The sequence below is a fragment of the Lotus japonicus genome, chromosome 3 (genome assembly GCF_012489685.1).
Source record: "Lotus japonicus ecotype B-129 chromosome 3, LjGifu_v1.2".
Taxonomy (NCBI): domain Eukaryota; kingdom Viridiplantae; phylum Streptophyta; class Magnoliopsida; order Fabales; family Fabaceae; genus Lotus; species Lotus japonicus.
The window spans coordinates 31,644,490-31,669,217 of NC_080043.1; the positions used below are offsets into that span (position 1 = coordinate 31,644,490).

The window sequence follows — 24,728 nt, forward strand, 5'->3', positions numbered from 1 at the left end:
GTAGTTGGGTTTCTTCTAGGACTTGGCTTTGTTAACTTCTGAACAATATTCTGCTTGTCGGATTCCCGTATTTTTCTCTTAATCTATTTAAACAAACTCCATTGTGTTATATTTATGCTTTTTTCCTTACAATTGATCGTAGTATAATGACATTGTCACCGGACTGCCATATCTAAGTCATGGGCAGTCGTCGCATGTTTGACACGAGATTTAGCAAATTCATCATTCGACGTGATGCAAGCACGAGAGAAAATATTGAATGGCATAATGCGAATATTAGGATAGTCATCATGCGGGGCGATGCCAGAACGAGAGAAAATATTGAATGGCCTAATGCGAACATTAGGATAGTCATCGTGCGGTGCGATGCCTGCACGGGATAAAATATTGAGTGGCGTGACGATAGCATGTGTTTGGTTGCATGCTCGAGGCATTGTGCAGCTTCTTGTCATGTCATTAAGATGGGAAGCCATTTGCCTCGCTGCATAATCCCTGATTCGTGCCATATCTCATCTCTCTTCTCGGGATGGCCATGGTATCATAACGATGATGGGCTGGTTGCTCTGTCCGCCTTTCTTGGGGAATTAGTTGTATTCTGTTTTTTTTCCTACATAGCCATATCAGTGAATCTAAACAAATAATCTTCAAACTCTCACCTGCCGCTTGACGAATGTTGAACAGATCGTGATTGACCCTGATGTTAGGCTGGTGAACCATGTCAACGCCACCTTCTTTGGGGTTTATGGGAAAATCTTACATTTCAATTAACTTGTCGCACCATTGAGCAGCGTCTTGGTGTTGAACACCACACGGCGTTCCCTAGAGTTCGTCATGCCGTTGAGGATTCGAGCACTAAAGTTTTCAAGTCGTCCGAGACATCTATTATGGCCAAAGCGTTTGAGAATGGTTGGACCTTAGCTTCCATCTGGTGCTCCTCCGGCCGCCTGTCTCTTTCAAGGTTGGCTAGCTAAGTTTGCAAGGTTTGATTTTGTCGTTAGAGCTCGTCCATGCCCACGATCTAGGTTTGCATGGCCCAGTTCTGTTGACGCAACTCTTCCATCCCCACCAATTGGCTTTGGATTGCCTGATTTTACTATTGCATTTGTATCATCATGGCCCAGATAGTTTCATTGGTGGTCGGTGACGGTGGATTACTGTTGGCGTTAGATCTAGACCTTAGGGCTACCGTCATATTGAAAAGATGACCTTGAGGTCCCGAGAAAAGTTTCACCAGGGCCCCACGGTGGGTGCCAAATGTTCTTGAAAAGAACCCTAGGACTAAGTAAGTTGAGTAAAAACAAGATCATAGAATGGTATATCAATAGAAGTTTTTTGTTACAATGGGAAAGGAAGACCTCCTTTATATAATAGGCAAGTCGACCATGCTAAGTGTCTAGGTACATTGAATGGACGTTGTTACATAACAGAAAGGTAACAAAGTGATAGCATATCTGACAAGCTTAATCCGGAAGTCATTAAAGACTTGGTCATGACTTCACTTCTCATACTCTTACGTGGCAAGTTAGACGTGTCCTCACCTTCTCTGAATCTCTTCCATGGGTTGTTTGTGCTGGGCCGCCTTTGGTATGGTTTCGGAGCCCACCACCAATACCATGGTAAGCCGACCCAGAATCTTGAGCGGTACAACATGAAATATTTATAAAAATATCGAGCATATTGGCCCAAGAGCTAACCCTCCCGCAAAATGTTAAACAAAATCAAAAGAAAAAGATAAGATGGCTTGGTGGGTTTCTTTGTTCTCACCCGCTGTTGGTTCGTCAGGTTGGTAGGTTGAGCAGGGCAAGTGGAATGAGTATGTGTGTTTCATCACCCAACCGAACCTGCTATGTATGGTGGGTTAAGTAAGTAGCTAGATTTATTAGGTTGAGCCTACTTGTCATTCGTAAAATACACAGTTGCATCATATTATAAATTTTGAACTATGATTCATCCACACCTATTTTATTTTTCATTCAATTTCTATTTTCATTTTCTATTTATATCTCTTCTCATTCGATCATATTAATCATTACATCTTTCTCTTTTTTCCATCTCTTCACTCTATATATCCCACTTTTAACTTTTAAGGAGTGTGAATGAAACTTTAACCTAAATATCCTGGGGAATGGTTGACTTCTGTGTTAAAAAATATAAGTGCTTAAAAGCACAAAAATATAAAAACAGGAATATGCATTACAGATTATTGTAAGGGAGCACTACATTCCGAAATAGACAAAAGAATGAGGAAAAGGAAATAAAAATACTTTCATGGTAATTATGGAGAGAACAAAGTGGAGAGGAAAGAGAGCAGCATGAGATTCTTAAAGTATATTGTGGGCTTTATGGTCAAGATTTGGCATCTAACTCAGTCAACTAGCATCCATTATTATCTTAATTCTTTCCTGTTCTAGTGGAGTAGAAGATAATGAAGTGGCCTTTATGTGTCACTTTGGAAAATCAGCAATTCAAACAAAGCATATGATGAAAAGACCTAGCTAGTGTCCAAATTAAATCTACTGTTTATATATAATACCTTTCTAAATTATTGAACAATCACATCGATTAATATTTGAAATTAAAGCCTTTTTAAGTTGAATAAAAATGATAATCAATAACATTTTGAATTTGCAAAGCAGCCTGTGACTTGTCTTTTCTTCTTTCTGCTACTATTTGTTATTCTACTTCTTCCACCATTCTCTTCCCTTTTTTAATTTCCTTTAATTTTTCTTTTACCTTCTCTTTTTTGGATGAGGCAGCACCAATCACAAACATAGCTTTCTTTCGGGAGTTACTATCAAATATTGTAAAATTAAATCTATCTTTTGAAGGTTTCAATGCATGATATTTTGTATTTTATTATTTTATTTCATTTTATAAGGTTCATTCAATTTTTATAATTTTGATTTTTTTTGGTCGATATAATTTTGATTTACATGTATAACATTTTTATTTTTTTACTTTTAGGAACAACATTTGGGTTATTAATTTTACAGTGCTGGCCATAATATTGGACTCTTTGATTATTTTTGTGGGTTGGGCCTCGTTCCGTTTATTTGGTTGTCTGTGCGCCTTTGTCACTGTTGGAATCTTTGTATTGCGTTCCCTTTTTTACTTTGAGCTATTGGGCTCCCAGGCTTATGGACTTGCTGGTTCTGAAAACAAGATTCTTGGACTAAAAAATCAGAGGAAGTAGACTGATTTATACAGTGAGGGAAGAAAATGCTAGTCTGAAATGCTAAAATCAACCAAACTGATCAACGTTTCAATGAAGCACATAACATAACCTCTTTATATTCATGAAACAACAAAAGCGTACACTTGTTGGTTCCAAGCTACCAATACATAGTGATATCTCTTTAAAAATTGTGCTTGTTCTGTGAATAAAACCAAAATGCATGCACGCTCCATTTTTATTAAACCTGCTTGAGCAAATTCTCCCATTTGGCTCAAAGAAAAAACAATTGGGGCACTCTCTTATTAAATATCCCTTTAATTTCTTTCCCACTCTCTTATTTTGCCTGGCTTCTCTGTATTCCTCCAAAGAACCTTTGCAAATCGGAAGTCCTATTCTTTCATAATGTATGATTAGTTTTTGGCATGGAAATATCAGCATTTTGGAAGATCTTTTGGAGGGGGTATCAATGATTGCTTAGAACCTTTGCCATTGTCCACCAAAAATGCCATCTTTAGCCCCCATGTTGTATGCACCTCCAAATGGCAGTGCATGAACCAAACTCCTGGCAAATACAAGGAATTAAAAGAAAATCATGAAGAGAATGATAGTGAATCAATAATTTTTTGAAACAGCAACAATCAACCTTCATAAATATTTACTAGATATATGAAGAATTAATCCCTTAATATTTGAGCGAATGGTCAATTTGGTCCCTTACATATTTTGTAGAAATTTGTCAATGGAAGAATCACTTAGAATATATAAAACGTCAGTCAAGTTAGTTAACTAAATCTAATCATAGGAACTAACTTGACCAATATTTTACACCTTCAAAGACTTTCGAACTTATTTTCTTTGACAAGTTAGTTCACGGAAGAAGCAAATAAGTTCGAAAGTCTTTGAAGGTGTAAAAAACAGCAAAATCTCTTTCAGGCACTAAGTAGACCATACATTCCTTAATTTTTCTTACACTGCATTAAGGTCTCATATCTTCAATAAATATGGCCAGTATATTCTTTATGGGAGAGCAATCTTCACCCCTAAGTTAACTTATAGGTAGAGTTAGGGTTAACTTGAAATCTCAGACTATGAGATTAAGATTTTTTACCTGGATTATCTGCTCTGAATCTAATTGCAGTCCACCCTCCAGCTGGTACTCCAACAGTGTTTCTCTCAACAGGATCAACAAGGTTAAACTTCTTTGGATCAGTTGTGCTATTGAAATTTCCTACCCCTCTACCAACAACAAAGAAATTGAATCCGTGAAGATGAACCGGGTGGTTCTCTGGCGCGACGATCCCGGTATCTTGCAGAACAAGCTGAACAGTCGCGTTGAACGGTAGCCTATAAAGCCTTGTACCACTTGTTGTGTTCAAATTTGCAGGTCCAGCACCTGTGTAGTTAAACACATGGGGTGGTTTGGCTGGGAAATCAGTGGTGAACACCCCATTGATTTTGAAATAATGTGCCTGAAGTAAAGCAGTGCTTGGCATAGTAAATGTCACATTGTTAACAGAAGCAACAACTCTGCTCCCATTTGCAGCTTTGCAAGATGGGCATGGAATAATCCCCAACCCCACAGTGAAGAAAAGTGAATGATCAACTTTAATTGGGACTTTGACAGGGTATTTCTTGGAATTAAGGCCTTTAAGAGAGTTGACAAATTTGTTGGCAATTTGGGTAGCATTTTGAGGAGGTGGTAGGGTGAGAACTGTAGGTGAGGTGCTGAGAGTGCCAGTGTAGTGCAATGTGGCTGTAGCAGTTAAATTGTCCACAGCAATTGGTGCATCCATGTAAGGAGAAGCTGCTACCAAATATTTCCCAGATTTTTGGTCAGCAGTTAGAAGGACATTGGTGGTTTGGCCAGGTGCTATCACAATTGTTTCAATCTTGAAAGGCTTCACATATGTGGCATCTACTTCTACCACTGTGAGCTTGTGGCCTGCAATTTTGAAGAAGAGTTCCTCATTGAGTGCAGCATTGATGATTCTCAGCAAGTAGGTCTTGCCACTCTCCACTGGCAGATTGTGAGCACCTGCATATAATTATATTCCCCCAAAAAAGAAAACCAACATGGTTAGTGTGTGTTTAGCAAATTTGATTTTGGACTGAATTGATTCTACTAAAATTGCCTGCGGTAAACGTGAGTTTAAATGATGTCATTTATGTTTAGATACTTTTATGGAAGAAGTGGCTTTTGGAGGGTAATGTTATAAAATTCAGTTGTAAAATCTTGGAATGGGTTATGTTTAACGCAGAAACAACTAGAGATTGATTATGTAGAATTGGTTTTGCTTTACTGGAGGACCCAAACTTCTATTGAATATTTGAATTGATTGTGGTTTTCAAACATGCTCTTAGTTTAAAAATGAAAATACTGCATATCAGATTCAGATGTCAAAGAATAGCTGAACTGAATTTACCCTGTGTTGAACAATTGGCCACTCTCCCTGGAAGGCCATTAATGGTGTGAGCATCTGAGACATTTGGTGCCAATCCTGATTTGAGAGCTTCATTGATAATAGCTTCAGTATCAGATTTCCACCATTCTCCTACAATTTATCACCGAAGCAAACTTTAATTTGAATTCCAATTAATGTTGAAATAGCTAGTAACTTTGTGCAATTAATTCTAAAGTCAAATTCATTTCTAGGTAGAAGCTACTCAATTGGGAGTCAGAATTGATTCTGAGTAAAAAGAAGTCAATCAAAACATGCTATTGATAGGAAAAATTAAAATCTGAAGGGTATATTGGTTTGGCTTACCTAGTACCAAAACCAATTCATTATCTGGCTTGGGGAAAGGATAAGGTACACCTCTCTTTGGCAAGATAACTATAGCACCATGAACAGTTGACCTAAGCCAGTTAACATGTGCATGCCAAAGAAGTGTTCCTCTTTGCCCAGTAATGGTGAAGTTGTACACATAGCTATGTCCTGGTTGAATTGGACACTGTGTCACATATGCAGGTCCATCAGCCCAACCGGTACGCAATTGCCTGATGCCATGCCTGCAAAAGAAGAAGTAAGATTTTGTCACATTAAATTTAAATTGAATCCGCGTTGAGTTAAACAAAATTCTTTTTTTTTGGTACAGCGGAACAAAATTCTAAATACACGCTTGCTAATTAGTAATTTATGATCTCACCAGTGGATGGTAATATTGTGGTTGACTTTATTGAGGACTTTGACCAGCACTGTGTCACCTTCCCTGGCGTAGAGAGTGGGTCCCGGGAACTGGCCATTAACGGTGACAATGGATTTGCTTGAACATAATCTAGTGGTATTCTTTGCCACCACCTGCAGGACTCATTAACGAAATTAGTTCATTCAATAAGGAAATTAACTATCATATAGAGTGCAATGCATAATGTATGGTTGGAAGAAATTGACTGATTAACAATATTTAGGTGGTGATGATTAATTAGGAGATCTCCACCTCCCGTTTAACTAGATTTCTTAATGTTCTAATAATGTTCTGCTTTGAAACAAATGTTCTGATGATGCGACAAACCAAGAGAAATGAGAGCTTATGTTCCAATAAGCTCTCAGAAATAATAGTATTGTGTGGTTGCCTTTCTTAGTTTATCATTTATGTTCTTATGAATTAGAGTACTCAAGAAAAAAAAAATTCCAATTAGTTCAACTATTGGCCGAATGATTTATGAGTCATGATATAATAAGATATATGTATTTATGGAACATTCTTCCAACACATAATTTAGCAACAGTTTTAACCACAGGAAACATTAACAGATGTTAAAAACTTACGCTTAAGTATGTGTCGGAAATTAATAATAAGGGATGATTTTGGGAGTTGCTATGGAACCATATTAAAAAGGGAGGATTTTGGCATCCATCTACTATGGCTTATGGCGTGTTTGGATTGGTGATACATAATTCAAAGTACAAGCCAATACAGTGATTCATAATCAACGAGTTTCCCACAACTAAATTAAACACACTACTAATATAATTGTGACTCGTGTATTAATATAAAATTTTAAAAACATATATTTGGCAAAGACACTCATGATGAAATTAAAAAAAAAAACCATAGACTATTTTAAAAACACATTGTATCTATTTAAATAGAAAAGATAAACTTGATCATCATATGACGACGTACTTATACACTAGTTAGTATATTATTGAGTGATATTGCAAAGTACCAAAACCCTTTTATTTCAATTGGTACTGGATACAGGATAATTAGCCATATAATATTTTTATTATGGGTTCCATTCGTATTAAAAAGGTTGCACACTTAAAAAAAGGGGAAAAACATAATCTATAAAGCCTATGTATGTGTACACACACATATATATATAGCAATTCAATATGGTTTAAGCTTCCGCTATCAAAACGAAGAAGAAAAATATATTCTTAAGGTCCTTTCAAAATTCAAACAAAGATGAATAATAGACCACATTAGCTACTATAATACAAAAAAAACATAAGCTAGAAAAGATAGTAATGGACCACGTTTAAAATGTATGACACAATTCTATTTCACATCTGAAAAGAGACCAAAGAATAAGGAATGGTTTACTTACATGAAAATTGCAGTGCCTCACTCTGCACTCGACCAAAACTGGAAGAATGCAAAAAGCTGCGAGAAGTAGCACTCTAACCCAAGAATCCATTTCACTCAATCACTCTCTTGTCCAACCTCTTAGCTTAAGCTTCTAATAGTTGCATTCATGAAGGACTGGCCAACTCACAGTTATATAGCATAAAACTGGCATTGCTACCACGTCGTTTTAGCATGGTTAGGTGTCTGATGGAGGCATTCTTGGAAATTAAGACTTAGTAGCTAGGACTGAATAAGACAAACGAAATTAAACCATGGTTATCTGATGATATATAACTTGCATGTCACATAAAGTTGTACATGCATGATGGGAATCGCTGTACTTTGAAATTGAAGTTATAAATAAACCCTCCTTAATTAGACATATTTAATTTGCTCGGATCATAAATTCTACCTTAAGAAATATGATCAAGCCAATTGGTTGTGGACTTGTGGGCTTGTTCCCACTGAACACAAGCTTTTTCTAAATTAACCAAATGATTCAATAAGTTTGAATTTTTATAAATGTAACCGTATTAAATACTTGGTGAAAAGTGTAATTTGCTCAGGTTCAAGTCGAAAACATCAATATTACTATGAGACTACCTCTTTCAATGCAGTTTTATTTTTTCATCTGCATAACTCAAATTCACAAACATTGTTTAAGATGAACCAAACATATACCATTAGAGTCAATCGTGTTAGTAACTTATAAGGATTTTGTTTGTAAATAAAAGTTGGGTAGGCTCAGTTCCGGTCAACAATCCTAGCCTAAGTATACATCCGAAACCGCATGTCGCTTATAATGGTAGTTACACATCGTCCACAAAACATACTCACATGGTAGTATAAATTGAATTCACCAACAGTTATTTAAATATATCTTATAATATTTATGACATTCTTATAAACTATTTTTCAGACTTTTTTTTTTTAACGGAGGATTAATGTCACCACCCTTTCAGGAAATTATAGCTATTCTTCCCAAAAAAAAAAAAATCTGGATTCGAACTTATATTTTTACTTTTATGGGGTTTAACTTACTTACCGATAGACCAAAGTGTTGAGCTTTTATGAGTTTTTTTTCTTTTCTTTTTATATTGGAAAGATAAATTGTTTCATATCTCTTATCACTTAAGTTATCATTCGATGACGGGCTTTTATGAGTTTAATTGAATATGTTTGTCAAATAAATTATTATAATCACTTATTTTATTTGATAAGCACTTAATATAGATAAGTTGCTTTCCTGAACACCTTAATACAATGTTGTCAGACTCGCGAGTTAACTCGCTGACTCGGTAAACTCGCGAGTCTACATAGGAAAAACGAGTCGACTCGCTGTCAGACTCATTTTTTGGCAAAACTCGGTCTGACTCGGTTGACTCGCGAGTCAAGACCGAGTCACCGAGTCAAGGGTTTTTTTTTTTTAAGTTAAAAAATCCCCAAAAACTAAACCTAATTTCATACCTTCTCTGTGTTCGTACCTTCTCTGCGTTCTCCTCTCCTCTGCTTTCGTTCTTCCTCACTCAAGGATCTGCGTTCTCCTCGCGCAGTCGTCTCGCGCCGCCGCCCGCGCCGCCGCTGCGTGTCGCATCTCCTTCGTTCGTGGGTATGCAACCTTCTCCTCTCCGTTTGTTTTATTTTTTTTTCATTTCCTTCTTCCTTCCTGATTTGCTTTCATCTCCTTCTTCTTTGTTTTTGTTTCCTTCCTAATTTGCTTTGCTTAATTGCTTCTGTTCCCTATTCCCTGTTTGTTCCTTCTTCCTTCCTGATTTGATTTCATCTCCTTCGTGTACCTTCTATTTCTGTGAGTTCTTTTGTTTTTTTTTTTCATTTCCATGTTCTTTCATTTCTGTGAGTGAGATGAATGTCAGGTTCTGTGAGTTCTTTCATTTCCATGTTCTTTCCATGTCCTTACTGCTATTTTTGTTTTCTGGGACAGTGAGTGAGCAATGTCAGGGGCTGGAAATTCACAAAACACTAGTAATGAAGTTGGATTTTGAGTTTATTTGATTAAATGCATCTTGGATGCTCTTATAATTAGATTATATGTTTGTATTTATTTTTCATATGACAGGGTTATACTTAGTAAATTTTCATTTCTGGTAGACTCGAGTCACGTCGAGTCTACGAGTCGAGTCTACCTACCCAAAACGAGTCTGCTTAGACTCACGAGTCTGACAACCTTGCCTTAATATTTATATGTATCATATCCCACTAATTATACAATAAGTTTTAACATAAAACATTTACCAGTGTGAGGTATAGTAATTTAGCAACGGTTCCAAACCTGATTTGTCATTATGGTACTGAAAACAGCCATTTACCTGAAGCTCCAAGTAATTAGAAAAATTAAGATCTTACAGAAAAATATAAATTTCAGTCAAAACATATGTCGCGTGATGGTGGTGGATCGTGATACTAAGGACCTAGAAGCTGCTTGTATTGCTTAGCTAGCAAACTAAAATATGGTTGAGAAATGGCTTTCCGAGTTTCATGTTTAGCAGGTTATAAATGTATAAGGTGTACATCATGTTTGGTTTGAAAGCCAAAGATTGAACCAATGTTGGGTAAGTTAACAACTCTGTTACCTTTCTGTCTCTTCTCTTCTCTTCTCTGTTTCATCTACTTTCATTTTCCCCATATATATCTCAAGATCTCTGTTGTAGGTAACAGAATAACACATGTTTAACTAGTTAAAATTATGAATTGCTTATAAAATTTAGGTTAAGTGGTTTAGGTCAACTTTGAAATGAATATGTTGATGTTGATTGATGGTGCGAAGGTTGTACCTTTTATATTAATCTTTATAATTTGAGATGGATTATGGATAAAGTATTAACCAACAAATGGAGAAAGATATGTCTTACTAATAATAATCATTATCATTCTTGACATTTCCTGGTTATCTTTTGTCAAAATACTCAAAGGCTCTATCGGCTGTATTTACATCAAAAGAGACATCTACCAAAAAAAAACATCAAAAGAGACTAAAATTTCAGAAAGTAATAAATAGAGTAAATTACGCACAAGCATGCTCACTCCAGTAAATACATTCAGCTAAATCAGCTAAATAGCTAATACATGAAGGAAACACTCTAAAAGCTATACATGAGACCTTAAACCCCCAATATCACCAGAAAATTAACTGACTTCTAAGAGATATTTTTTTCTTCCTTTTATCGTCAACACTCCAATTATTACAACTCATTTGACATTTTTGGAGTTACACAATTTGTGCAGCTATCTAGGAAGTTAATGGGTCAATCTAGCAATACTAAAAACATGGAAAGAAAATGTAAGCTATTAAATAGCAAAAGAAAGTTGAAGAGGGGTGGAGGCGGCAATGGCAGAGGTAGAAGTGGCAACATATCACTACAAGAAATTTGTCATATACCAACGGACATTTTTAGTGACAGTTATAAAAAGCGTGAGTATAGTCAATATATACCAACAGACAGATTACAAACTATGGCTATAAGTAGGTTCAAATATTCTTAAGTTCCCTGAAATTGTTCTCCGTACGAAAATAAGTCCCTGGAAAAAAAAAATTCGATTTCGAATCCCTGGAAATTTGATTTTATCAGAATAGATCCATACTCGTGTTTCTAGCTTATGTGGCTTAATTTTTACAGAGTCAAATATTCCACGTCACTTTTATATTTTTTTTAAATACTCATGGATTAAAAAAATAAAATTAAACATTTAAAATTAATATTAAAATCTTATTAACCTAATTAACCCTAAATCTAAGGGTTTAATTTTAATTTTAAATGTTTAATTTTAAATTTTAAATCTAATTAGGGATTTAGGTTAACTAGATTAAGGGTTTAATTTTAAATTTAAATGTTTAATTTAATTTTATTTTTAATCCATGTGTATTTAAAAAAAATCTAAAAGCCACGTGGAATCAATGACTCAGCAAAAATTGAGCAACCTAAGCTAGTAACACGAGTAGGGACCTATTCTGATTAAGAAAAAAAATTTCAGGGATTCAGAATCGAAATTTTTTTCCAGGAACTTATTTTCATACGGGAAACAATTTCAGAGACCTCCAAAGTATTTAAGCCTTATAAGTATTATACACCACAATTGATTGTCGTTTTCAAGAACTTGTGCAATTATAGCTGTCAGAAACTGCCGCTAAAAAACATATTTTTTGTAGTGCTAATACTTATACCAACAGAAGAAAAGTCGTAGGTATATTTCAAAGTATTTATCTTACGGATTCATAACCGTCACTACAAGATATCCGTTGGTATAGTGACTTAAAAACCACGAAATGAAATGTCTATAAATGTATTTTAGGTTATACCCACGGTTTTAAACCTTTTACCAACGGTTTTTTGCCGTTGGTATATGGAAATTTTCTTGTAGTGTGAACAACGGTGGCAGAGGAGATAACATAGGTGGTTGCAGCAGAGATAGCAAGACACATAAGTATAAAATCGGGGTAAAGTTAAGGGCGACTTTGTGGAGGAAATCAGTGGTGACCAGAGAAAAGCTGAAGAAATCTATATATATTAAAAACCTAGATAATCCACTTATTTGGGTAGCGAAATCACCCAATGTAGAAGAGAATCCGGCTACGTTTGGCATACCCAGCTGATAAGCTAGCTAAAAAGCTACATCATTGGATAATAGTGTTTGGTAAAACTAGCTGCTGAGCAAGCTGAAATTGTAAAATAATATAAAAGGACACACTTGTATAATTCTTTTTACATTTAACATTACTTTTTTACACATTAATACATATATGATATTAAAATAATTACTTTAAATATTTTAGTTTAGTTCAAATTATTTATCATCTAAAAAATATAGGCTTAAATATGTTAGAGGTCCCTGTAATATGGAGGGAATTTGGTTTAAGCCCCTATAAATTATTATTTTTTGAAAAAAGCCCTTAACGGAAAAATAAGATGGTGGTTTGAGTCCCTGCCGTCAATGTCCGTCATAAAAATGATGATGCAGCTAACAGAAGGAATAATACCAAAAGACCCTTATTTTATAGGGATTGAAAATATATTAAATATTGTTTAATTAAGGCTTAATTGCATTTTTGGACCCCAAACTATTGCCTTCTTGCGAAAATCGTTCTCAAACTTCAAAATTAGCAAAAAAAACGTCCTCCAACTATACCTGTCGTTGCACTTTGGGTCTGTCGTTTGCCTTCCGTGAGAAGATGATGTGGCTCCCTCACGCGTGTCTCACGTGACTTTCTTCAGAGAGCTTGATGACTGGACAAGTCACATGCTTCTCACGTGACTCTAAAATGGTTCCGTGGTGAAGAAGACGATGGAGGAGGGAGATGACCGTTGGAAACATTTTAGAGTCACGTGAGAAGCAGGTGACTTGTTCAGTCATCAAGCTCTCTGAAGAAAGTCACGTGAGACACGCGTGAGGGAGCCACATCAGCTTCTCACGTTAGTTTTCTCACGGAAGGCAAACGGCAGACCAAAAGTGCAACGGCGTGTATAGTTGGAGGACATTTTTTGCTAATTTTGAAGTTTGGGGACGATTTTCACATGAAGGCAATAGTTGGGAGACCAAAAATACAATTAAGTCTTTAATTAAATTACATCATCTAGTTGAACCCCTTGAACCAACATGCGTGATTTTCTTTGCTGTGTCCATTCATTGCTAGGCCATGAATAACAGTACCCCACAAGACAACATTCTTGTGCACAAACTTGTTAAAAATCATTAACCCCATTTGCATATTACCACACTTCACATACATGTTAAGCAATGCAGGTTAATACGAACTGCATATTAGAGCATCTCTAATGCAAGGTTTTTTATTCATATTTCTGAGCTAAGAACTAATAATGAGTTCTTAACCATTGGAGGGCGCTGACGCGGAGTTCTTAGTTCTTAAACATAAGAACTGGTTCTTATATAAGAGCATCTCCAATGCAAGATTTTTAGTTCTTATTTCTAAGCTAAAAACTAAGTTCTAAGAACTGAGTTCTTAACCATTGGAGGAGGTTGATGTTGAGTTCTTAGTTCTTAAAAATAAGAACTAGTTCTTATATAAGGAGTTTTACTTTTTGAGTTCTTAGCATAAATAATTATTTTTTTTTCTCTCATTCATCAACTAATTTAATTTAAGAACTGAATTAGCATTTAAATTTAAATCAAAATTATATGAAAATAAAAAATATTACTAATATAATGGTATTGTTGAGACCCTTTGTGTACAATTTCTCTATAATAGTGAATTATCTTTTTCGGGTGAAAAACCTCCAGACGTAGATGATATTGCACCGAACTGGGTTAACAATCTTTTGTGTGATTTTAGTATTTTTGTCTTGTACCTTGCTTAAATTTTTGCTGTGATTTGTGTAATGTTATACAAGATGTCTTAGACATCATGTCTTATACATCTGGTAGAACATATGTCGTACGGTTGCCAGAATTTCACATAGCCAAAGTCAGATTGAATAACCAATTGTGCAAGACGATGTAGAAAAGGAGTCTTGGATGCAGAGGCTGTTGTGGACCGATTAGTCTTCTTGCTCTTCAAAGAGTCTTGCACAAGCGTCTGAAGAGTGAAGACGCCTGCAAGGACAGTGTTGGCATTTGAAGATGATGCCTTGGTTGAATTTTTGTTGAGGTGAGTAGTAGACATTGGTTTTTTCGTTAAACATATGAGAGATAGTTCTCTCTTCATCAGACGATTCAACTAAGTACTCATGAATAGATTGTGTAGAGTTGTGATGAACATTTTTCTCTTCATTGTTAGAGCTAATGGTATGAATGGTAGGCATGTGGGAGTGTAGTTGTGGTGTGGTGAGAACTTCGTTCAAAGAAAAATTTGGGCTTTTGGTGGTGGTGGTGGTGATTCATCATTAGGGAGATCCTCTGGATTCATGAACAATTATTGATAAATAGAAAATGAGAGATTTCATGGGTTACCTCACTGGTATTTCCAGGAGCACCAATTGGATCAGGCGGATGAAATCTTGGTTTTCTTCTTCATCATTTTCCCCATTGTTGATAATTATTCTGCTTTAGAGAAAAGGTGGTACAGCTCATGCCTTCACATGAGGTGTAGTATATTTTCTCTTCAACCGTCTCCTGGAGGATTCAGTTTGGTTTGCAACACTTTGCACCATTTGAGATGATCGTCTGGAGTGAGTCCTTGAAGCCACTGGTTGGGTCACAAACAGAGGCAGGAGTAGATTTAGGGCTCGCTTGCTTGGGCAATTGCCCAGACTCTGCGGAAGAAAAAAATCTGATTTGGGCCGCAAAGATTTTTTTGGGAAAAAAACATAGCAGCCTGGGCAAAAAAAAAACTATCTCTCGTTCTATTTCTCTGTTGTTGTTTCCGATGGTTGTTTTTAGTTTTGCGGGTATTATTATGTGTTATCTTGATGTGCTTCAACCTGTTCCATATTCGCGATCTGTGATCTGCTCCTGCGATTTGCTTCACGATTTTGTACCTGATGTTCTATTTGTTTCTGATTCCGCGATTTGTTTTTAGATTCTCGATCTGCAACTTTGTGGCTAGTTTTCTAATAACAATCTGAGTTTTGTGCTTCCTGATTCGAGATTTTCTTCTTGATTTCCCGTGAAGACAAAATTACCTTTAAGTTTCAATTGGATGCTCATACCTAAATTGTTCAATTTCCTTTGGCTTCCAATTGATAGCCTAATATGATTAATATCTCATAATCTCATCCCTAATATGCTCTTGTCGGGGTGTGCGAACAAGGGAAAGACCCCCGGAATACAATTTGGTGTTCAAGTTAGAGAACTTTGGTTAATTTAATTTTTTTATGGCTTAAAGGGTCCAAAGGCCCCTAAGATTACAAAGGGAATCAAATCCAAGACCTAGAAAATTTTTACATCAAATTGTGTCCCTAAGAAATTTTTTTTAATTCAATTTAGGTCAAATGGTTTAAGCCTTCAATTTTTTCCTAATCAGCAATTCCACGTGGCATTTTTATTTATTTTTAATTACAAACTAATGCCACATGTTATGATTAGGAGGAAATCAATATTAATCCCTAATTAAATCATCTCAGCCCTAATTAACTCATCTTAGCCCCAATTTTTATTTTCCATCCACCCTTCATCTTCATTATGTTCATCTTCTTCCACTTCCTCTTCTTCCATCGAACCGAGTAACCACCACCACCTCCTCCTCCTCTAACCCACCACCACCCACCATACCAGGAACCACAAAGTTATACCATTGACCATAAAGGCACCTCGACCTCCCTTCTTCGAACCACCTCCATCTTATCCCAAAAAAACCCATAAATCAAAAAATTGCAGCAAACGAGTTGGTCCTGCTTGTTGAGGGACACCGACATGTTTCGCCAAGAGGATGTGCTCTTTTGTCTGAGGCATAGGGTCGTTGGCGCCGGATGTGCTCTTGGTCTCGATCTGGGCTCGGGTACGTCTGGATCTTGCTTTGGTGTGGGTTCGGTTGGTGGTTGTGCCTTGCTGGTTGTCGACATGGCTTCAAGAGGTAGATCTGGGTTCTTCTTTACTCAGTAACTGGGTTCTTCTGGTTGTTTCATATGCTTTCTTCTTCTTAATTGATGCAAGCACGGTGGTGTGGGTTTCTTGCTAAACCCGTTTACATTGCAGAATCTGTTTACAGTGAATTTGGATTTTTTTTTTCTGCAAAATGGTACAATGTCTGTTATATGTGGATTGTAGATGAGCTTTTGTCCAAAGCTTTTATCCACGTCTATAGCTTTTGTAAATGAGCTTCTATTTTGTAAATGAGCTTTCGTTTCATATGCTTTTGTCCATAACATGTTTCAATTTTGTTTCATATGCTTTTGTTCTCATTCCTAAATGAGCTAGATCTTCTCAATTTTCTACTTTGTGATTTGGAGCTAATAGATTATTTGGGTTGATGTTGCTGGGTTTGGTTGTGTTGTTATGTTCTGATTAGTTTTTCTCTGTAAATTGATGTTTTTGGTTATATTGAGGGTTGAGGAAGGTGATTTATTTTCTGGGTTCAAGTTTAGTTGAAGATGCATATTTTTTGGGTTGAGATTTTTTGGGAATGATTAGATTATATTAGGTTTTTATTAAGATTAGGGATTTATATTTAGATTAGGATTTTATTACGTTTTTTTTCTGCTTATATAACTGACTTGAAATTAAAATTAAAATTTTTTTAATTAATTTTTCTAATTAAAAAAAAATAAAAAAGCCACGTGGTAAAGGTGACTAGGATGAAATTGAACTGTGGCAACATTTTGCCTTAATTGAATCAAAAAAAAAAATTTAGGGACCTAATTTGATGAAAAAAATTATAGGTCCTGGATTTAATTCCCTTTGTAATCTCAGGGGCCTTTGGACCCTTTAAGCTTTTTTTATTGCTAGTTCAATTAATGTGGTTAGTACTATGCATGAAGGTACAAATATGTAATTTTGTGATCTTTAATACTGTGAGTCATGAAACTAATGATATATTTTTTATAAATTAATCTTTTATGTAAAGTGTATTCGGATGTTAATGATTTAAAAACCCTTGATGTATTGTTAAGTGCACTCTAAGCTCTTGCATGTGAATGGAATTCTCAATGCTCTGTTAATGCAAGTTTTTTTTTTTTGACAGCATCGGTTAGTGCAAAAAAATTATAACTCTTTTACATGGTGATTTGATGAGGTAACTAGGGGAAGGACTTGAGCTCATGTTGTCCAAAAAAATTTTGAAAGCCAAAATACATGAGTTAAGCTTGAAATTTCAGAGTTATTGGAACAAAAATCATGTTTTGATTATGTTAACCTGTGGTGCAATCATTTTTTCTGTTTTGGCCTTAAATTTATGATCAAACGTTAGATTAAAGTTGTAGGTGAATTAGTGTAGCTACTAGTCCTTTTCTGGTTTGTGTTTAGAAGAAAAATTGCTAGAGGATTTGGTAATTTTATGTTGTATAGTTATAAAAATTATAGTACTCACGGTTAAGTTTTCTTTGACATCATGTAGTATTTTTTTTTTTTTAGAGCAAAAGAGAGTTTAAACGAAAAGGAGAACAAACTACAAGGAAGGGAAAAAAACACCAAACCACCCAAGGAACAAACACAATAGCCCAAAAGAAAAGAGAACAACCACCCTACTTCAAAAAAGGAAAATTTTCTTTAATAACTTCGGCCAACCCTTGAATAGCATCTTCATCACTACCAGGGAAAGACATGCCTGCAAACTGAGCAAGACGCCAAGCCTTCTTTGCTCGCGTGAAATAAGGACCCGAAGGAGAAGGAGGACTGGGCGGGGCCGGCACATTAGCGATAGTCACACTCTCCGATTTACGGGGGCGACCCCTAGGCCGCCGAGGACTCGCCACCTTCGCCGCTAAAGATTTCTTAGGGCGACCACGAGGACGGGGCCTAGGAGGAGAAAAATCAAGAGCGGGATCATCACCATATGCAGCAGCATCCACCACGAGGGCATCCTCCTCCCACCCAGAATCTGAAAAAACTTCCAAACAATCAAGATTATCCCTAGTAGGAACGGAACCGCTACTAGAGCACGCGCCAACCTCAAAACAAGAATGCGATGGATGAAAAGAGCCTTGTCCATCACAACTCAAAGAACCAACATCATATCGAGCGGGAACCGGATCCCCAACAACCTCCCTTGCCTCCAAGTAGCCGCTAGCCACAAAAACAGAGGTGGTGTGGTCCTTGAAAGCTACGGTTAGAAAACCAGATTGGTGCATCAAAAAATCATTGAGCCAAGGTAAAAAATTGTTCCTAGTTCCAAGGGGTGAAAATAATGAAAATTTAAAATTCAAAAACCCCTTCCTAAAAGAAACCGAACAGTCTCTGAATACAAGCCTTAGCCTTGGAGAAACCAATGAATTAAGAGCTCCTGAATTGACAAGATTGGGCACAAGTGGGAGAAGCGGGTCCCACGCCCAACCTGCCTCTTCACTAACCTTCCTCTGTAACTCAACACCGCCCGCATCATCAGCAACAACAGCTGCCAAAGGCAAAGCCGTTTCGTGCCCAGGCCGAGCCACCATCTCCGGGAACAGCACGTCGTCGGGCGCGCGCCGGGCGCCACCCTCCTCACACCTTCCTGTGCAAAACGACTCAGGGAAAAGATGATCGTCATAAATTCTCTGCTGATACGAACCACAACAACCCACCCCCACAAACATATCCTCAAAATCCAGGGCCGTATGCAGCGCAGGCTTCTCCACCGGCCCACCTTTCACCACGTCCCTCCAAGAACGACGCAGAGCAGGCTGGTCTCCCCGAGGAAGCTGACGCCTCTGAACGCGGGGTAACATCTCCGACGCAAGGGAAACTCCTGGAACAGAGCATCTGCGGCGAGAACTCTTCCCCTTCTTTCCAGCAGAAATCTCAGGTTTAACTGAGATGTAAGCACCACCCAACCTAACACCATCCAAGAATTCCATGGCTTTAACTGCGTCTTCTTTCTTGGCGTACCGAACAAATCCGAAGCGAAATTTTCTCCCGCTTCTCCTCTTACGCTGAAGAAAAACATTTGTCAGCCTACCATGTTGCTTAAAGAGGTCCTTCATCTGGTGATGCGAAAATTTTACAGTGACCTGATTTGATTCACTTTACAATTTCAAGAACAAAAAGGTTATTTAGTCATAATAAATTGATGACTCAGAAGTTCCTCAGTTCTACCGAAGAAGAAGACGGTGGTGACCAAAGGGAAAAGAAATGAGAAAATTGGTGAATTATCTGCTAGTGTCCCTCTTCGCGGTTTGAGGATTGCACCGTCTGATGATGAACCATATGTGCAACAAAATCCTTTGCCATGACAGCAACGAGCTTTTTCGGATAACTGCTGGTTGAGCACCTCTGTTCAATGACGGAGTCATAAATTTTGTGGAGCCTGAACAAATAATTTCATAGCCTGAATCACAATGAAATTTTACCATGTTGAACAGAGGTGCTCAACCAGCAGTTATCCGAAAAAGCTCGTTGCTGTCATGGCAAAGGATTTTGTTGCACATATGGTTCATCATCAGATGGTGCAATCCTCAAACCGCGAAGAGGGACACTAGCAGATAATTCACCAATTTTCTCATTTCTTTTCCCTTTGGTCACCACCGTCTTCTTCTTCGGTAGAACTGAGGAACTTCTGAGTCATCAATTTATTATGACTAAATAACCTTTTTGTTATTGAAATTGTAAAGTGAATCAAATCAGGTCACTGTAAAATTTTCGCATCAAATTGGGTCCCTAAAATTATTTTTTTAATCTAATTAACTCCTTTTGCTCAATTTTGACCGGTCAACGGTCTAGTGGCAAGCCTAGTCAGCTAAGGACGGTCAAGTGGACTTTTTCACATCAATTTTAGTCCCTTGAAAAGTAATTTAATCAATTTTATTCTCTGTTGTTTCACCTTCATCTTCTTCCTCTTCCACCTTCTTCCTCTTCCTCCATAACTCAAATCTCATAAATTCAAAAGGAAGAATAATTAGGTGAATATGGTGAACATATAGTTTTTTTAGGGTTTTGAATTTCTGGATTTAAGGATTTGAGTTATGAAGGAAGAGGAAGAAGGTGGAAGAACAGAGACTAAAATTGATTAAAATATTTTTCAATGGACTAAAATTGATGTAAAAAAAGTCCATGTGGTCATCCGTAGCTGACGAGGCTGGCCAATGGACCGTTGGCTAGTCAAAATTGAGCAAAAGAACTTAATTAGATTAAAAAAACAATTTTAAGGACCCAATTTGATGCGAAAGTTTTACAGGGACCAGATTTGATTCTCTTTACAATTTCAAGGACCAAAAAAGTATTTAAGCCTAAAATATATAAGCATCCCCTCTCAACATGGTACAAGTGAACAAAAGACAGTAAAAACCCTGATGCTACAACCAACACTTCCCAAGAACCTCAAAACCTAAAAGACCCAACAACAAAATCCAACCAACGACCATAGAGCTAGTTCAAGTGACTCTTACACACACATATATATAATTTTGATTGATTGTTATTCTTTTAAAAAATATTAAGGTTGTGATTAAAAAGTAAAGTTTAAATAATATTTATTTTTTTTTAAACGTGAGAAAGTTAATAGTTTTAAGATTATTAATTGATTGGGTGAATAATATAAAAGGTTATTAATAACTAACTAAAATTAATATTGATGAAAGTTCAACACAATTTTATTTTTATTTAATATCCTTAAAAAATTTCCTTAAGTGGTAATAATTAAATTTTAAATACCAACGGGTGGTTGGTTCTAGTGATACATGTTTGATTCCTCAGAAGAAAGGCCACAGGTTCAAGTCTTGTGGATGAAAAAAAAACCTCGTTATGATAGTTAGCCCAACCATGATGTGGATGTTTTCGCCTCGAATAGGATTGCCTCTAAAGGAGGACAGTTGTCTTACACGAAAAATGATTAAATTTTAAATTATACTCCATCAGTTCCTATATATAAGTTCATTTTACCTAATTCTCTTAGATTAAGAAAAGCAGTTACAAACAATAAATTTGTAAAAGAATTTATTCACTTTCTTAGATTACCCTTATTTAATTTCTTATAAATTTCTCTCTCCAAGTTATTATTTCAAAATCTCACTGTCTCTTTCATATTAAATATGGGGATAGTTTTGAAAAACAAATAATTAATGCTTCATTAATATTGTAAATGGACATATATTTATGAACAAGAAAAACACTCAAAAGTGTCCTTAATAGGGAACGAAGGGAGTATTAAAATTTATATTAAATATGAGAAGTTAAATATTTACTATTATTAACTAATATAATGAATCATATAAATGACTATTAATGACTAATTAATATTTTTATTAATGAATAAGTCAAGTCAAATGTACTATTATTAATTAGTATTACTAATAATATAAAGTATAATTAATTATTACAACTATACGCATTTAAAGTTTAACAGCTAATAGTTAAAATAATCAATAATATAAAATGTATTTAATTACTTACTAATATTATTATTAATTAGAAAATTTTACTATATATATTAAAATTTATATATCTGAGACGTATTTTATGAGAGTGATATTTTTATATGAGAATATAAGAATAAATAACGACGTTAAATCTGATCATGAATGATCAAGATTAAAAAATTTAATGGTCACATGACTATTATGTAATATTCAATACATTTTTAATGTTTATATCATATCTTATTATTATCGTGTCCTCCTCAAACACAAGATATAATAAGGGTTTATTATTCTCTTATTCTTTCCTGGCCTTATCCAACTCTATATATATGATTGTGATTTTTTAAGGGGCATTGAAAATTCAAGAGGCAGGTTTATCAACATCTCAGAAACATGTTGAAGGTGTTAGTTACAATACTTTACATGTTGGCAATTAGTGTAGCAAGCATGTTCACAGTACCCGTATATGGTCAACAAGGTGGAGATGATCAATTTTTCATTCATAACACTGTGCGTGTTATAAATGATTTGGGTAAGGGTTCTAGTCTCTCTATCCATTGTTATTCAAAGGATGATGATCTTGGCCTTCATGTGCTTGCTAATGGACAGTTTACAGAATGGTCATTCAAAAACAATATTGGGCTGACTACTCTATTTTGGTGCAATATTAAATATAGCTATAGAGGGTACATAGTGATCAAGTCTTTTGACGCTTTCAAAGCTAAAAAGGAACTATATAGGTGTAGTCAGCGATGTTGGCGAAGTATTAGAACAGATGGAATATACTTTTATGTTCAGTACAAAAACTACTGGGAAAAGGAATACGCTTGGGGATAGCCTTAAGCTCTTTTGATATTGTTGAAGGGAGTTATATAATATATTAAGTAATTTATCTATTTAAATAATAAAACGAGTTTTTCTTATATTTGATGACATCTAATTTTCTCATATCTAAAATAATCATATGTACATTATTTCGATTATATCAATTATATCTTCTCCCGCTTAGATGGTTGTGAGATGAAGATTGATAAACTCTTATTTAGAATGTGACCGGGTTCTTGGAGTTGTTTATTTGGGTTTTATTTACATTTTTATTTCAAAGAATTTAAAAAATCTATATATATATATATATATATATATATATATATTAAAGTCGTAACTTTTCAAGATGTCATTATCAAAAACCTCAACTCCATCTCCTTTCATTAATCAATCAATCATAATAATTCTATTAAAAAAGCAAAGGTTCACTAATCACCATGAAGCCTTTCGTGGCTTTTTTTTATCAATTAATTTTTATATTTTTTTTGATACTTCGGAAAAGTGTTGATTATGATAAATACCTAAACGCTAATCAAATTTTTATGTTGATTATGTATCAAACTTTCCTTTAATAATATATTTGAAATCATTTTTTACTTTCAGAAATTATGGGTTTAAATAAACTAATGATATTTTTTAATTATTAAATTTTCATCAATCTTTCAAAATATGATACACTTAATAGTTTGTTATATATACCTTGGAAATCTTTGAATTAGTGATTGAATTTCAGATATTTAAATTCTTTTTAAAATTTAAAAGAAAAATCATATGAAAAAGTAGTTATTTTCTCCTTCATTGCAATCCGTTATGGGTCTTTATTTTTTCACGTGTTAAATTAACCACTGTCCTATTATGTAGGTCTCTCTCCAACACTAACAGTTCACTCAGGGCTCGTTTGACACGTCGTATTAGACATGATAGTATAAGCTAATACAATATATTATAGGCTAGTTTGGCACGCTGATTAGGCCTGATAGTATAAGCTTATACAATACATTAAGAGTTTATCCATTGTTTGGTGATGTCATTGTATTGTATAAGCTTATCCATCAAACTCCCCTTATACGTTAAAATGACGTATTATTTAATCCATCACGTGACTGATGGATAAGGCTAGATAAAGTGGTGACGTATAAGTCACCATCACCACCACCCTCCATTGTTGCCAACTTACACCACCATTGCCACCACCGCCGCCACCGGTGCTGCCGCCACCACCCCATCACCACCACAGCCGGCGCCACCACCACCGCCCTACCACCACCACCGACACCACAACCACCACCCTATCGCCACCACCACCACCATTGCCTCCACCCTCCACCGTCGCCACCACTCTACTGCAGCCGCCGCCACCGCCACTGCCTTACCACCACCACCTTATTTTCACTACTACCATCGCTGCCACCACCCGATCACCACCGCCCTACCACCACCACCACCGCCGCCATCACCACCGCCCTACCGCCACCACTGACACCACAACCACCACCCTATCGCCGCCACCACCATAATCGCCACCACCACTCTATTGCCACCACTGGCACCACAACCACCACGCTATCGCCACCGCCACCACCATTGCCTCCACCCTCCACCGTCGCCGCCACCCTAACGCAGCTGCCACCGCCTTACCACCACCACCACCACCCTATCGTCGCCAGCACCACAACCACCATCGCTGCCACCACCAACTACCACCACTGCCACCACCACCACCAACCTACCACCACTTCCATCACAACCGCCACCACCGTTATAATCACCTCATATTTATTTTTTTATTATATATCATTATTCAATACTTCACTAAACATAAAATTGCATTAGTTTAAACAATATGGTAAATTATACAGAGTATGACCAAACGCTGGATAGTATAAAAAAGTTATCAGGGTTTATACTATTAGGCTTAATACTATCAGGTCTTATACTATCAGGCCTTATACTATCTTATACTATACGTCGCACCAAACGGGCCCTATGAGTTTATCCATTGTTTGGTGATGACGTTGTATTGTATAAACTTATCCATCAAAGTCCCCTTATACGTTAAAATAACGTATTATTTAATACATCATGTGAATGATGGATAAGGCATGATAAGGTTGTGGCGTATAAGTCACCATCACCACCACCCTCCATTGCTGCCAACTTACACCACCATTGGCACCACCACCGCCACGGTGTTGCCACCACGACCCGATCACCGCTGCCGCCGCCACCGCCGCCACCACCGCCACCACAACCCTATT

General features: G+C 36.3%; 1 protein-coding gene across 1 annotated transcript; it reads right to left on the minus strand.

Annotated features, from left to right (window-relative positions):
- Positions 1 to 3,266: 3,266 nt before the first annotated feature.
- On the minus strand, positions 3,267 to 7,888 carry LOC130749323 (laccase-4-like). Its single transcript, XM_057602661.1, has 6 exons — positions 7,731 to 7,888; positions 6,323 to 6,474; positions 5,941 to 6,185; positions 5,599 to 5,727; positions 4,284 to 5,210; positions 3,267 to 3,737 (listed from the first exon to the last, which is right to left on the minus strand). Exons 1-6 carry the CDS (start codon positions 7,818 to 7,820, stop codon positions 3,607 to 3,609), a joined length of 1,674 nt encoding a protein of 557 aa, XP_057458644.1. The 5' UTR covers positions 7,821 to 7,888; the 3' UTR covers positions 3,267 to 3,606.
- Positions 7,889 to 24,728: the final 16,840 nt, after the last annotated feature.